The sequence below is a fragment of the Erigeron canadensis genome, chromosome 3 (genome assembly GCF_010389155.1).
Source record: "Erigeron canadensis isolate Cc75 chromosome 3, C_canadensis_v1, whole genome shotgun sequence".
In the NCBI taxonomy this organism is placed as follows: Eukaryota; Viridiplantae; Streptophyta; class Magnoliopsida; order Asterales; family Asteraceae; genus Erigeron; species Erigeron canadensis.
The window spans coordinates 37386142-37402415 of NC_057763.1; the positions used below are offsets into that span (position 1 = coordinate 37386142).

A 16274-nucleotide genomic window follows, 5' to 3' on the forward strand; every position below is an offset into this window, starting at 1 on the left:
ATAATCTTCCTACTTTGAATGAAATAGAAATAATTATAATAATGATTTGAATGTAGCTATAACTTTGATTTATACATCGAAGCCTAACCACTAATCAGCGTCTAGTGTGACTAGAACCAGCCTATATCAACCGATCATTTATCTGGCCGGGCCAGTAACACATACAAAATTATCACAAAGCGACTCAAACCCGAAACTGCATAACAGAGCTCATTACACAGAAAAGAGAAGCACACCGGTTTAACTGGTCACAAATACATATATCTGCGCGTAAACATATAATGCAAAAAAGTGTGTAATGCCTGCACTTAACATAAGTCTATATAACTATATTTAACCCCACAGCCAGAACAAGTAGCTCTGGGGTCTAAAACATTGTGGGCTACCTGACTCTCACTTCCCTATATTAGACAAACATTTAAAATGGAAGTTGTTTTTATAATGTTTCAGTGCTGGTCAAGATCGAGGCTCGATCATGATCTTTGAAATATTCATTCAACAGTAACAAGGGGCAAACTGTTCACTTGTTGCAATTGTTCATTAGTATTCTACAGGTCTTTGATGGTTGACAATAAACAATGATTGTAGATTTTATGATGAGATCATGCCGAAATTTTTAGTGGAATAGTGTTCTTGGGTTGAAGTTTTTAACTTGATTATGTACTAGTACATTTAGCAGATGAACATGAGTGCATGGATGTATTGTAAGCTTATAAACATTCAAAAATCAAGTGAAAATTTGTTGTGGAGTTATCTGAATCAACTTTGCCATATGTGCTCATATCAACGTAATCCGTACACGATGAGAAGATAAAGAAAAGATAACTCAAGAGACGAAAAGAAAGCGAAGGAAGGAGAAGAACTGAAGATGGACAAGAAGAGCCAAAAGGAAACACAAAGATGGTCAAAGAGAACCTTTTATAAAAATAAAATAAAATAAAAAATGACCATTTATATATAGATATATAAAAAATGCGATAGAAATGTGATGGTATTATACAATTTATGAAGAAAAATAAAACAATCTGAACATGGTAAACCTCATATACTTTAAACTATTTTGAGCCTGTTTTCTTATGACACCTACTTATAATGTACACTGCTCAAAAGGCTTCTCACTTTGACAAACAAAGAAAGAATCTGATGAGCTTTGTGTATAATTACCTACTTAATTACGCGCAAGAGTTCTTCGACTAGTTTATTTTTGGTCACTGGATCCACCTGCAGCATAGTGAAAGAAAAATATTTAAATAAAACTGTTGTTTTTGCGCATTCATAGATAATTAAATTAAATAGTTCTAAGGGAAAATAAAAGAGAGTTTGTTCACCTCTTGCAAAAGTGCGGCGAGGCCTTGTGGTAAAGCTTGTAGATCCAATGGTGAATTACCAATCTTTAATAACTGATCCAAGAGCTTCTGAGTACGTAGCTTGGCTAACTTGTCATTATAGTTCATCAGATTGTCTTTCCAAGTGAAAAAAGCATCATCACTAAGCCATAAATCTTCAGTTTTCGATTCCAAAAACCATTTCTTAATCAACTCATGAGCAGACTTGTAGGAAAGAGTATCACCAGCAGCTTCACGAGCACTACTGATCAAGGAAGCCTCTGCGAGCCTACGACGAAGCCTTTTGTAAAAGAAAAACCGAGATACTTTCCAGTCAACAACTTGTTTGACCACACCTTTTTCAGCCATTCGCAATGATGTGTCATGAAGTTCAGCGAATTTGGTAGCAATTTGAGTGTAAATCGGTAAAAGCTGTTTTTCACGAGATTTTATCTGTTGGACGATCGTTTGATCGTACTTTGTTTCTCGAAGTCTTTCTTTAAGGCTTCGAATCTGTGGATCTAGACGACCCATACAGTCTATCAATTCTTTGTTTCGGAACTTAATCTCAATCATACCTTCAGGTTCAAGGACATTTCCTTTTGCTGTGGTTTCTGCATACATTTCTATATGATCTGAATTGATTCGACTGTCGACAACCACCCATGCACCACCACGAAGTTCTCCAGTTTTCGGGATGTATACAAAAACAGGCTGGTTATATGTTCTGAGATTCTCAACAATTGTTGACCCTGCTTGTAAAATCCCTTCAAAAAGATCCCGCTGACCTGCAGAAAAGCCTCGCCAGTTAGCCATGATGAAAAGTGGGAGCTCTTCTCGGTTGAAATCCATCAATGCCTGAGCTGTTTTGCTGGCGGAATCCGGGAACCAGACCTGACCTGCTTGAGGAACAACACGTTCGTGTGAATCAAGCTGCCCGGGATCTGCAGGTATTTCTTGCATCACTGTTTGTGTCTCAACAGCAACGATCCCGACTGGGATCCCGCCAAGTTTGGCACGACCCGTTACGACTGTCCTCGCCCAACCTTCCAATGTCTCCACAAAACTGTCTCTATCGAAAATCCCACCAGCCCATTCACCGTTGCTATCCACGACCCCACAAATAGCTGCCCGAGGATCACATGAGTTTTCAGGGAGGTACTCAACGGGCCTTTCTGGTGGATCCACAGGTGCTAAAACAGGAAGTGGGCCACCGACATAAGGTGGAACAAAGCTCAACCAATTCAAGATAGCTGAGACACCTTCGAGATCATCGGACACCGTTAAATGGACAACACCATTCGTAGCCATAATTTTAGGCCCACCTAGTTGCATCTGTGAGCTATAAACCTCTCGGCCCAAAAGCTTGTTCAGTGCAGAAAAACCCGTTAATATAATCGGTTGATCAAGCCGCTGTATGCACCGCATCCCAAGACGTGCCAGATATGCGCCTATCCCAACTGTTCTTCCAGTAACATATGTTAATGTAAACGTTTCCTTATATGCTTTCGAATAGGCACCAGCAATTGCCCCGCTACCACTCAAATTTTCAACCCCGAGTCCGTCTTCTTTTCCCACAATAGTATCGATGACATATCTTGTTTCGCCATTTGATAGATGAACCTCATGAGCTATTACAGATGATTTGATGTGGGTATAATCTTCAGGAGTAAGATACAAATACTGGAATCCCGATTCAGGAGTCGACTCATCAGACCACCCAATTCTAAAGCAAGATCTGACTTCCTCAGCCGCTCCGATACGGGCCCCCGAGTTTGCTGCCAAGTATATTAGTGGCAGTTTCTTGGCACAAGCGAGATCAGTAACTGCCTCAAAAAAGGCATCCTCAAGAGGACCAAAAGATCCATTTTTGAACGTAACATCGTTTGCTACTACCAAAATCGTTCTTCCATCAGGAAACTCAGGAGTGCAGAGGTCCATAGTCCACGCCACCATGCCCACCTTGTTTTGCCCTGGCTCACGATTTACTGCAACAAGGGGAGTTCCCCATGAGCCACTTGGCTCAGCAAACATGAGCTCCGTCACATTCACAAGTTTACCCTTAGGCCTGCTATCACTTACGACTTTCGACGCCCAGATATTCTCAAGAGCTGCTTCAAATGCCTGGAAATATAGATATGGTAATAAGTGTTTCTGTACAATCAAATTTAGGTGACCATCAAGCATTGAAAGAGCAAAATGATAGTTATACCAGTGCAAAGTCGTAGCAGTACGTAGTATTGCTTTTCCTTGCCAAAAGACGCTTCTGATCAAGTAATCCTAAAGGCTGAAAGGGTGTATTCACAGGTACGCCATGCAAAGGACCCAATGTAGAGGTAGCATGATACACCTTGTGCAAACCAGTATCTTCCAGTTCACGATATACCTAAATCAAAATTGCAGCAATTGACTTTAGGTAAAAGCATGTTTGAGGGGTATTGCTGAAATGTCTATAATCCTATCTAATGACTTACATGCACAACGCAGGTATGACCAGTCACATTTGTGACCACAACCCTCCACGCACCGTTGGCTTGACCCGATGATGCCATGCAAAGCTTCACCTCCCACTCAAAAACTCCCAACCGGTGCATCTTTACACCAACCATTGAATGGATTTCACGAGCCAGCCTTACCAAAAGTGTCTCAACCACGCAATCTTCTGTCCCAGAATCTACATCCACTCTCCTGTTCACAACATATTACCATTGTTAAATGAGTGCATATGATAAAAAAAAATTCATGAAGATGACATGAATACTTACGTTGTGTATGGAACAAGATCACCAATTTGTTGCTCCTTCAATACATATAGGTACATATGAGCATGGTCAGACTTGACAGTAGCATTATGAACATGAAGTTCCAACTCCTCCATAGCCGTCACTAATGATCTCAAGATGCTCCTTGATGTAAAAGGGAGATTTAACTGAGACCGTGGGCCCTCATCTTCTGAACCTTGGTAACCTGAGGGCGAGAACCATTCCTTTGTTGGATGCCTTATAAGAGTTCTAAGAAACATTCTTTGTACCGGAAGTGGTTTAGCATCAACAGTATACATGTGCCATTGACGGTCACGCGACGGAGTGTACTTTATATTATCATAGCCCTTAAGTTTGTCCTGCATAAGCAATACATTTACAACTTCATTGGTATTATAATATTATTAATGAATTGAAAAATTATGAAGGGTCTTTTGAGCACAAACCAGTTCAAGATATGTCGATAATGGAGGCTCCAAGTGACGCAATAATGGCTCTTCAATATAATAATGATTCTCTTCTGACCAGTGAAATGAGTGTCTCATGGGGCCTCTCCCTTCATCTCTTTGTATTATACAACTGATCACTCCATACCCTGCGTTTTTAAGACTCGAGCTTACTTCTTTATCTTTGAGTATTTTTGCTAACCTGTTGACTCTCTCTTGAGCCTGATCCTCATCACCACTACAGTTCATCACATAACAAGTGAACATAACATCAACAGGGCAAATATATGTCACCAGCTAATGAATAAGCCATCAAATCTACCGACTGTTAACATGGCATGCATCATCGAATGATGATGGGTCTCAGTTTTTATATTTATCCAGTTATTTTGTTTCTTGAGCATGACACAAAGATCATAAAGCAGGTTTGATGGTATCTTTTCATGTAACATTATCATCACATACCTGTCTTGAAGCAAACTCATCTGGTTATTTATGCCGGCCAAAGCAATGTGCATCATATTACCATGGTTACTATGACCAGCAAACCCATTCTGACTTGTTCTGGGAAGGTTATGACTCGTTTCTTTAAGAGATGCACTTATGACATCAGGCAAAAATTGAAGAGATTTAATAATAACCATAGCTCCCCATTTCTTGTCTTCCAAGGGAGCTTCATTCTGTTCATAGTCAGGCACATTAACTTCTCCAATGAGTCCTTCTATAAATTGCCATGTAGCGATGAGTCCGGATCTGTGCCACTGCATTCTAACACTCCCCTTCACGAGATATGGCTGATACAGATATGAGAAGCATGGTCAGTTAAAATCATATTAGATTTCTTCCTACCAAGAGAATTGCAAAAGTGCAAACTAAAATGACTGCTTTGCTTCTTTTATTGTTGTTATAAGTGATGTTTTATTTTAGACAACCCGATTCATTTGAGTAGGCATTAATAAACAGTGTAGTATACATTTTAGAAAAAAGTCAAATAGGTCTACTAACTACATGAACAGCTATTCTCAAGGGCCACAACTCAGAAATGACTTTAAATTTATTCTTATTCCATCTTTTAAATATTCTTAATAGTTTAAAACATTTATCTGTTCAAGTAAACAACATATAATCAGTTTACAAAGTTTTGTAAAAAACAGTATAAAATCCACACTTGATTTGATGTTTTAGTTTTTTACCAATAAATACATGTCGTTTCTTTTTTTAAAGATGTATGCATATATTAAACCACATTTTATTTAAAACAATCTGATCAAACACCTTTAATTTTCTATGACAACAAATTGACAACTCTGTTGATGCAGAAATGAAAGGTAAAAACCTGATATAATCTTCGAACATAGGTCTCAACAACACGCCTTTGAAGGGTGTGATCGCTATGGTCAAAAAGACCAACAAGGGCATCTTCAACTGCCAATGGAGCACTCACAATATCCTCCATTCTTTCATTAATGGCACTCTTCCTCTTAGGGGTATCCATATTTTCACCTTCTTCAGTAAACATCTCTAATTCAGAAAGACTTCGCGCAATGCTTGAACGAAGTTCACTTAGTTTAGTTTGTTCTAAAAGTTGACTTGCCTTCAGTGCTAACTATTAATAATAATCAATTAACATAAACTCAGTACTAACAGAAAAGTGATTGAGATGATCAAAATTGTAACAGTGTATATATATGACGATGATGACCTCAGAATAACTTGTGTGGTTAAGTTGAGAAAATCGTATCAGTTTCTCCCTATACGCAGCCGGATTGGGGTAAACCAAATGCTCCATCAGCCGTAGTATCAATTTGTTTTTACTCCTAACACCCTGCATGGACATATATTAATGATCGGTATAAAATACACATTAAAGGGGAGAACAAAAACCAAAAAACATGTGTACCTGATGGGAAAGGACAATGTCGACAATCCTCAAGAGATCTTTCTTGTATAGTTGTCGAAGACGTTCGATTACATCAGCCTAAAAGGTACAGGATTTTGGTTTACTACTTATGTTATAATATAATTTACTCGATAACCATTAGTAGACCTAAAGAAAACCAACAGAGGTGGCAAAATGGGTGGGTTAGGTAATAGCTTTTGCAGGTAACTTTTGGTTTGGCTTAGATTGATTGGTTTAACCCGTAACAAATTTATCCAGACATTAATGTCAAAATGATTAAAACTCTTATACCATTTCCACATAGATCAAAGTATTAAAAAACCCTTTGGGAGCACATAACCTGTGCAGTTTTATACTTTGAAAAAAGGTACTTTGTTGTCGTGTAACAAGATGAAATAAAATATAAACTGACTATGGTAATGCAAGTGCATGCCCTATCGAAAATCCAAAATACTGGATCGGCGATCCTAACAAACGCACCTGAATGTTGTCGCTGAACAACTCTTCAACAGATAAATATTCATCAAATAGAGCATGAACGATCCCACGTGCATGACTTTCTCTTCCCCCTTCATATGACTTTACAAGACCCATTAATGGCTCAACGAGCCTTTCTTGGGCTCCCTTTTCTTTTTCTGAGCAAGATCCAAGATGGGTCTGAACGAAAACATTACAAAGGTAACATATAACTAAATTATGTCTTTAAATCAAAGAAAGGACTTATAAAGAAAACTACTGATCACAACTAACTTCAAGAATGACCCGTAGAACTCTAGCAGGAAAGTCAATAGTTTGTTGTGTGGAAATTCCTTCGTACTCCTTAAACTTGGATTCCAACTGAATATACAAAACATATTGAATTTAGAAAAATAATCCCAATGTTAACTGCTTGAAAAGAAAAAAAAAAGGGTAAAATATCAATTTGCCTTGTTTCTTAGATCTTTAGGGAGACGATTTGCTAGAACTGCAAAGCATTCTTGCCACTGAAGGAAAGGAAGCTCGGGACTATCAAGACAACGAAGCAAGTTTTGCACAACCTACGATCAAAGATCAGAACTGTTAACAGAATAATCTTTCAGAAAATTTGAAATCAGTAAATGGCAAACAAGTTACTTCATCAATGTTATGATCATAGCCTGCGAGAATCATTCGAGCAGCATTTAAAGTTGCAGCACACTTCTGATGCACTTTGTCTGACATGGCCGTTGGAGGCCCAAGAAGAGGAAAGTTTCCATTGAAAGGCTCTGCTTTTCTTACAGCTGACGGATCGTCAAGATCTAGCCTTGCTATAAGCTCACCAGCCTACATATACAAAGATTTATATTCATCAGAAATGATCAACAATTTTGGTTTTGGTATGTATGATTTAGAGAAGACAAAAATGGTATTAACAAGCAGGAAACAAGCATTTGTTTGTGAACTGTAGATATTATTTGGAAATCGAAATTCATATGTTTGTTATATAGCTTAAAGATTACATTTGATACGATTTATTCAAAAAGTTGGCAGTATTACATTTAAAAAATCACTGTACAATAACGAAGATTGAGTTGCGATAAGCACAATGACTCAAGAAGTCAATCGATAGAACATTTTATTAACATGTAAATATAAATAGCTGTAAGTAGTTGGCAAAAACATAGAACCAAGAGCTTTATTCTTGGATGTTCGGAAAAACTGAACAATGTAAATACTTCTTAAAAATGGGGAAAAAGTGACATGCTAACCTGCATGGCTTGACCTTCTGACATCTTGAATTGTATAACTCCAGCAGCCGGTGAAAGGAGTGGCATACACATCTTCATAACTTCAACCTCAGCATACGGTGTGTCAGCATTAACATGGCTATCATCTGAGACCAAGTACCTTAGAAGTTTGCATGGTGTTTCAGCCATCAACTTGGAAGGATCATGATCATTCTATAAACAGGTAACCCAAATAGTAAGTAATAGTAAAGGTGGCAAATTAGGAGGATTGCAACCGGTTGAGTATAACCTGAGCAGATCGAACGGGTTCACAACAACTTACATAATTACTTTAGTCTACTAAATATGAAAATTAACACAATATTATTCAAAAACAATGAACCTCACAAAAAAAAATGATACAGGCAGTTTGCTCCAGTGAGAATGTACTTTGGGTCACTGTTGACCCATTTGAATACACCATTAAGGGTAAAACATTGTTTAAATTGTCCCATCATAGATAAATGGTTGAAATGGCAACCTCTAAATAAAGTTCAAGAAAAGAACTAGTTGTTCGCACCTGAAGCAAGCAAGTCCGTCCATCAATAAGCAAGCGAGTACCGGCAGCTTCTTCCTCGGCGTATAATATATGACTATTCCCATCCAACTACATCATTGAATCAACCAACCACAAATCATATGATATCAGAGTATAAAATAAGAATGTGTCTTGAACGTGATTATCAAATGATGTAACTTAAGGTTGCAATAAATTGAAATGTTCAGGGTGACCTATTACAGCTACGATAGTTAAAGAATTAGTTTGATACTAGCTGCAACGAACTCGATAACCAAAAAGTAGCATAAAACTACCTATAGCACTCTTCCTTTATCTACCTACTTTTTGATGGCAAATGCTTACAGCACCACTAACCATGTATACTTTTAGTTTATCTACCACCTTCTTAAATAGACATAATCCGTCAAACACTCAATACAGCGATTGCCAGAACTTTATAGCAGAAGCATATCCAAACACTATTTCTTGCACCACGTTTAATTGCAATTTTACTAAATATCACATAATTATTTTCAGAATGCATCCCCGAACACTCCCTTAGAACATGCTGCATTAAATTCTCTGAATTTCTTTATTGATATTATTAATCTTCAACTTGCTAGCTGCCACAAAGACACGAGGGATTTCCTAGGTATATCATGAAATCCTAAAGAGTAAAACTACATATAGGTTTGGCATCATTAAAATGCTTATATTCGAGTTTTATATGTATACATACCAACCAATGACTTAATATAGTAATCAGTTAATCACAAACTAACTACGGAATAAACCAAATAAAAAGAAATTTTGACAGAATAAACCAAATAAAAAGAAAATTTGACAGAATAAACCAAATAGAAAGAAAAATAGAGCGTATGGATTAAGTACCTGCATCAATAAGCCTCCGTCACGTAGTGTATGTATCTCTGCTTCAATCTCGGATTGATTCATTCTCAATCTGTAACTTCCTGGCCCTCTTTTTACCATATCAATCTAACAAATAAAAAGAAAAAAATCAGAAGAAAAAAAACACACAAAAGAAAACTTCAAGAACAACCATTTTTATGAACGAATAACGATAGGCAGTTATCTTGTTATTTACCGTGTATTTGCTGCCCTCAATATTCAAAGAAACTTGTGAGTTGACCAATGATATATGCTGAAAGTAAGAAAACAGACAAATACTGATCATCAATGTAAACATTACGAGAACCAACTCTTAAAAATTAAAAAAAAATACTAAAATATCTGACAAACCTTAGGAGGGATTTGGCCCTTTTCAAGGTAACCAACATAGTCCGAGACCATGGCTGCACTTCTAGCAGCAGCTTTCTGAAGTTAACAAACATCAATGGTAAGTAAAAGTACTTTAAAAATGACGAATATAGAAAGAAAGAGGTATTTTGTACTTACGTAAAGTGCTCCCCCAACTACTGAAAGATACCAAGGGGGCCTTTCTGCTCTAACCCTCATAGCAATTCGGCTATCTAACCAACCGGTATGTATTTTATTTTCTCTATAATCAGGAGCCTACAAGTATAGAAAAAGGAATAAAAACTAAGCATGTAAGAAAACGTTCACATTTTAGGTGAAGCAATAAGAACGTTTGGTGAAATATAATCAAATTCTCGACATTCTCAAATGTGTAAGTACTCGCCAAACATGAACATAACAATTTATCTGTTAAGATACATGGCACTTGCTCCATGGCTCACCCCTTATATCGCCATGAAGTAACTCATTATGGTAAACAAAATAAGAAATTTGTTAGCTGTGAAACCCCAAAATGCTCACATGTAACAGATCAATTGTATAATCAACATTCGTACGGATCTCGCCACGAATTTGAATTTCCTTCAGCCCAAGAACCATATTTGCAATAGCCAAAGGTCTTGACTCGCCAAATGCAAAAACGTGGCCTAAGATAGATACAGAATTAAAATGAGAACATGAACGTTTTGACCAAGAATGTAAACTTGAACTACACCAATAAGTGAGTATTCAAGATATTTCAACCAAACAAGATCCAGTCGTCTTTACCAAATTGAGAATCTGAGAATTCATGAATGCCTCCTCCGGACTGCAATGTTCAAACATTTTAGAATATGTCAATTGGAAGTTCAAAAAAAAAAAAAAAGGTTTGAACCCAGCGTACCTTGACAGAAAAGTATGCCCAGACATTTGGCTTGCTTTTAAAACTTAGCTCCTAAAAGTGGAATTCGATCAATATGGTAAAAAAAAAAAAAAAAGGATATATATTATATTTGTAGGGGTATATGGTATATGTTAGTCTGCTTCCAAACCTGAACTTTTCCACTAGTGGGCTTAAATCCATCATCTGGGTCCTCACTTGTTACACGTACAGCAATACAATGACCTTTTGGGCTGATAGACTCTGCCTTGTCAAAGTCAAATGGAGTTGCAAGAGCAGATGTTCTCCTCCAAGCATCGTATCCTCCACTATTGTCCATTCCATAAAATCGTCTTATTTCTAAGCCAACAAGACATGTAGAGAAATTAAGAAAATAGTTGACATGATGGTTGCATTGTAGCAAAAGACCAACTATGATAGTCAACAAAAAACGAACTTTTGATATCTAACCTGGTATTTGCCAAAGAGGAATGCCCATTCCAACCGCAACTTGTGCTGCAGGTAGATTGATTTCCGCTATCCACTCTGTGACTGGATGCTCAACCTAAAGAAAGGTTCCACATACATAGCTTCAGAAAACAAATCATAACCATCTTGGAGCCCACCATTTCATCTTACTTCTTAGGACACATAACTAGGACCCACAAAACAGAAATTGCAAGCACCTGTAACCGGGGATTGAGCTCCAAAAAGTAATAGTCTCCAGTTTCCATGCTATACAAATACTCTACAGTGGCTGCTCCAACATAATTAACCGACTTTGCTAATCTTCTCGCCGCTTGCTCAAGCTTCTTTATTGTGTCATGTGGAGCTATGGTTATTGGCCCCTCTTCAATAATCTTGACATATCAAGTATTAAATAAAATTAGAGTTACAAAACAGGATAAAAAGAAAGTAAAAAGGACAAACATGAACTTACCTTTTGATGTCGCCTTTGAACACTGCAATCACGACTATGCAAAGCTGCTACATTCCCATGTTGATCGCATAGTAGCTGCACTTCTAGATGTCGGCTCTGTATATACAAGAAATCAACATATTATTATAATGATAATGGGTTTTGAGTTGAAATTGGGAAAATAATAACAATTACAACATTGTCCTACCTGAGAAGCAACTTTCATAATGAAAATAGGGGAACCAGGCACTTCACCCTGAACTTGCTTAAAAAGTGCCTTGACTTCTTCGTCATTATGCACCTAAAGTTTCAATAGGTAATTGGTTTTAAAAGTTTGCCGTATACTTTGAGGAGAAGAAATAATTTCCCAATTGTAAAGAATCAAACCTTTCTTATGCCTTTGCCACCTCCACCCCATGATGCCTTAATCATTGCTGGATAACCAACAACTTGACAACTAGCAATTGCTTCTTCTGTTGTATGCACACACGCTTTTCTATATACATCATCCGGGAGTGTGTCCAAACAGCTATCCACAGGAATTTTTACCTAAAAATGTGACTGTAGAGAGTAAGAAGACTGGAGAGGTGAAAGGTACAAAGATGTGATTATAGAGGTAAAGAAGTAGAAAATGTATCTTTTAAAGAGTAGGCATTAATATCTATGCGAAATTGCAAAGAACAAGTGGTATGAAATGTAATTTCTACAGAATAAGAGGTATAAAGATGCAACCTTTAAAGGATTTAAAGATCTTGTTTCCAATAAATTAGAGGCATAAAGATGCAGTTTAATATATAAGAGGTACAAGATGTGATTTTGTTATGAAGTTCAGACTTTTCACAAATAAGAGGAATATAGAATTTTTTTAGATTATAGAGAATATGAGATAGAACGATGCAATCTTTATGGAGTTAAAAGTATAAGGATCATTGTTGATGTGACAAAGACTACAATAGTAAAAAAAATCTTACATGAGAACCGCTCCAAGGAAGTGTCGGTACATCAGCAGCTTGTGCAATCAAAGAAGAACCAATTTTATCACCTAAAGCTGCCATGGAGGAAGCTGGTGGCCCAAGAAATACAATACCTTTTGCTTCCAATGCATCAGGCAGCTCAGGGATTTCGGATGCATGGCCCCAACCAGGCCAAACAGCATCAACATGTGTTATCTCAGCAGTCTGAAGTCATAAATCATAAATGAACCATTTTAAAGGAATTGATGATGATAGCTAAATATTAATTATTTTATATTTTCCATCAAACTCGTATTAATGCTCAATATCAAATAGTCAGGTGTAAGATAACTCAATGAAACATATTTTTTAAATTTTACATATCGTTTCTATTTTATATTTATATACTTTCTAATACTTTTTAAAACCTTCTCCAAGGGGGTCTAGTGGTAAGGTGACCCAAAGATCTCAGAAGAGACCCGGGTATACCGGTTAGGCCGCTTACATTAGAGCCAAAGGCTCGCCGCGTAGCCTGAAGAGGCATCCCTCGTCATTTTCTAATAAATTTTAAAATGTTGCTGATTATCAATTACATGTTCAACACATCCATATCGATTTCAAAAGTGAAATAAGTTCTCTTGAGATTCAAACTCAATGCTAACATAAAAAGTTGAAAGTATTTTTTTTTTTTTTTGAAAGTGAAGATTAAACCAACATATTCGAATTACTATATTCATGGAAGCAGATCAACATTTTGATCCAACAAGTTAAGCAAAATAAGTCTTGGAAACATAATCTTTTCAGGCATCATTAAATGCACAATGTTTCATAAAATAGATCATTTTAAAGCTTATAAATCATGATGTAGGATCCACGTATATAAGCTACATACCTCTACAATGAGTTGCACATTCGCATAATTATTATTATTTGTACCACCAGGGACTTCAACAAACTGATCAGCGATTCTAATATGCTCGGCATTTATCCTCATATCTTCCGGTGTAGCCATGGCTACCAGCAAAATAGCTTTATCTGAGCCAAATGTTTCATAACTCCATGTCCTCACACTTCTTATAAACTTTACAGCCGCCATTCCATTATTTGCAATTAAAATACTTTGGATTGGCCTGGTGCCTCCAAGTGCATTACAAAATTCATCAATTGCAGATCTACTAGCAGAAGACCTCAGTGAAATCGCCCCATTTACAATGCCATTACCATAATAATTGAAACTTCCACTTAGAAGCATTCTTTGAGCTTCTGACATGGTGCCACTGCCAAACAGTAAGCAAAGTGTAGAGTAAGCATTACTTTGACTTATTAGGTCTAACAACTCGTTTTCTTTGAACAATTCTGCATTTGACATGTAAACCCTTTTTGTAGCATACTAACCCAGAATAGGATACATGCTAGTAATATGGAACTGATATATGTGGATATGTCCATATATTGCTTAAAAGTTGAAAGTAAACTACCAACTTGCCAATATCATAAAATATGTCAATACCTAAAAAATATATACTGAGAGATAGATTGGACTAATTAGTCTAGGGACAAAGAGAAGGCTGAACCACTGAACCATCAAAAGTTGTTATCATTGGGTAAGTTCATAAAGTACTTGGTACTTACAAAAAACACTATATCTTTGCACTATCTAGTATCTACCGAAATGGTCACCTATCTAACTTAAAAAGAACAGAAACAAATTGCCCTTTCTGTCTCCTGACTATCACAACGCAAACTACCAAAAAAAAAAGTCACAACAATTCACTAACAAAGAAATTAAATTTTCAGCTGAACCTATGTTATAATTGAGTCAATATTAAAATGTCTAAATAAAGTAACACATAAACGTATGTTATAATGGAGAATATAGTGGGGTTTACATAGAGCTAGGAAACCTCGAATTAGAAATACGAGGTTCAAAGTTCTAAATTTCTTATTATTATTGAACTCATCAAATTGAAGTAATCACTAATCACATTAAAACTTTATCAGGAAACAAATATAACAAAATTGAATTTATCAAAATATATATTACAATTTACAAACAGCATGAAAATATTCATGGGAGCAACAGCATACCAAAGTCAAATCACAAAACTAAAGCTTTGACTTTATTTTGAAGGGATACCAAAGTCAAATCACAAAACTAAAGCTTTGACTTTATTTTGAAGGGCAAGAAAAGGTATGACATAAATCCATAACTCGAAAGATTCAAACTTTACTCACCAAATCCTGTTATTAACCACTTCAATCAATAGAAAATCATATACCCATTGCAAGAAACTTATAAATTTCAAAGAAATTACATAAACCCAGTAAAAAGATTCAATCTTTACATACCCAACTCTACTTTTTTGCTAAACTCAACAAAACTGATAAAAACCCGGTTCAAAAAACACAGGAATTTGAAGAAATTAACTCAAAGATTTAAACTTGGGGGGTGAAAGAATGAGAAAGACTAACCATAAACAAGTGGAACAACAGCTGAATCAAATCAAGAATTTGCTTCTTTTTTTAGCTGGTTTGAAAAGAGACAGACATTGACAACAACAACAAAATTGTGATTAAAAACAAGAAAATTGGAATGACAGAAATCTGGGAGAGATGTAAGTACTTGTTGAGGTATATGTGTGTGTGCAATTAAGTGATGTATAGTTGGGAGTTTGGTTTGTTTGGTTGGTTTTTGGTGAGGTGCCATAAAGTTACTTAAATATGTAGTAGGTACAAAAAACAAATTGGGGTCCAAGGATGGGAGGTGATGCAGAGCACGTGACATGGTTAACCAACTACCCCCCACACACATATCAATCTACATCCATATGTTTCTTTTACGTGTATGCTTTTAATTTGAAAAGCTATGATTGGAAAGAAGAGAGAAAGTTGGATGTGCATTTTTGAACCTTTTTAAGCTAGAATAAGAATAAAATACATGTTTTTTGATATTACTGGTCATTATATGGAGACAAAAAGCATACAACAATCAATAATGTATTGGTGGCTTTTTTTTATTCAAGATGTTTGTACTGTTTTATTAGTGGTTCATGGTTGGATTAACAAATAATAGAACATTGTGTCAAATCTGTTGTAATTGGAAATCTGCGAATTGCAAAAGACAACATTTTATGTAATACGAGTATCTCTTTTGAAACTTACAAACCATTTATCTACGTTCTAATTTCTCTCTACCAATGATGTAGTGTTTGGTAAAATTAACTATTTTATATCATCTGAATTCCACCAAGAAGATGTCCAACTGTAATTTTGTAATGGACATACAACAAAGAAAAAAACCGCAAACCATAATTAACTAGTACATTAGAAATGGGAAAATGATATCCTACAATTCAATATATAAATCTTCATACACACATGTCACTCATCTCTATAGGTATGAGTAATCAAGCCTATTTCGATGTATGTAACAGAAATTGTTGGTTAAATTTGAATGATATTATAACTATGCTCTTAAAAATAAAGGAAGTTTTACCTTTGCGTTCGATTCCCTTCTTCTCTAAAACACAATGGTCCAAGTCTAGACTCCTGTACGATCAACATTAACACACCGTCTAAGCAACCATATAC

The 16274-nt window shown here is 36.2% G+C and overlaps 1 protein-coding gene across 1 annotated transcript; it reads right to left on the reverse strand.

Annotated features, from left to right (window-relative positions):
• Window positions 1-932: 932 nt before the first annotated feature.
• Window positions 933-15336, reverse strand: LOC122591066 (acetyl-CoA carboxylase 1-like). Its single transcript, XM_043763263.1, has 32 exons — window positions 15156-15336; window positions 13576-13960; window positions 12702-12908; window positions 12118-12279; window positions 11939-12031; window positions 11752-11847; window positions 11498-11671; window positions 11283-11376; window positions 10984-11171; window positions 10836-10886; window positions 10721-10760; window positions 10475-10599; window positions 10094-10210; window positions 9938-10012; window positions 9783-9839; window positions 9569-9673; window positions 8699-8785; window positions 8161-8352; window positions 7547-7735; window positions 7360-7470; window positions 7184-7270; window positions 6914-7090; window positions 6434-6511; window positions 6236-6358; window positions 5870-6139; window positions 4999-5327; window positions 4534-4771; window positions 4091-4446; window positions 3800-4013; window positions 3538-3711; window positions 1329-3449; window positions 933-1221 (listed from the first exon to the last, which is right to left on the reverse strand). The coding sequence occupies exons 2-32, from the start codon at window positions 13951-13953 to the stop codon at window positions 1165-1167; spliced, it is 6765 nt and encodes a 2254-aa protein (XP_043619198.1). The 5' UTR covers window positions 13954-13960; window positions 15156-15336; the 3' UTR covers window positions 933-1164.
• Window positions 15337-16274: the final 938 nt, after the last annotated feature.

Bases quoted from the DNA above. Each gene is read 5' to 3' on its own strand.
- LOC122591066 (XM_043763263.1), bottom strand. From the start codon at position 13,953: ATGTCAGAAGCTCAAAGAATGCTTCTAAGTGGAAGTTTCAATTATTAT. The intron at 11,172-11,282 runs GTTAGATATCAA...TTGTTGGCTTAG, and splicing joins TCCTCTTTGGCAAATACCAG to AAATAAGACGATTTTATGGA. The intron at 10,761-10,835 runs GTACGCTGGGTT...TGAACATTGCAG, and splicing joins GGGCATACTTTTCTGTCAAG to TCCGGAGGAGGCATTCATGA.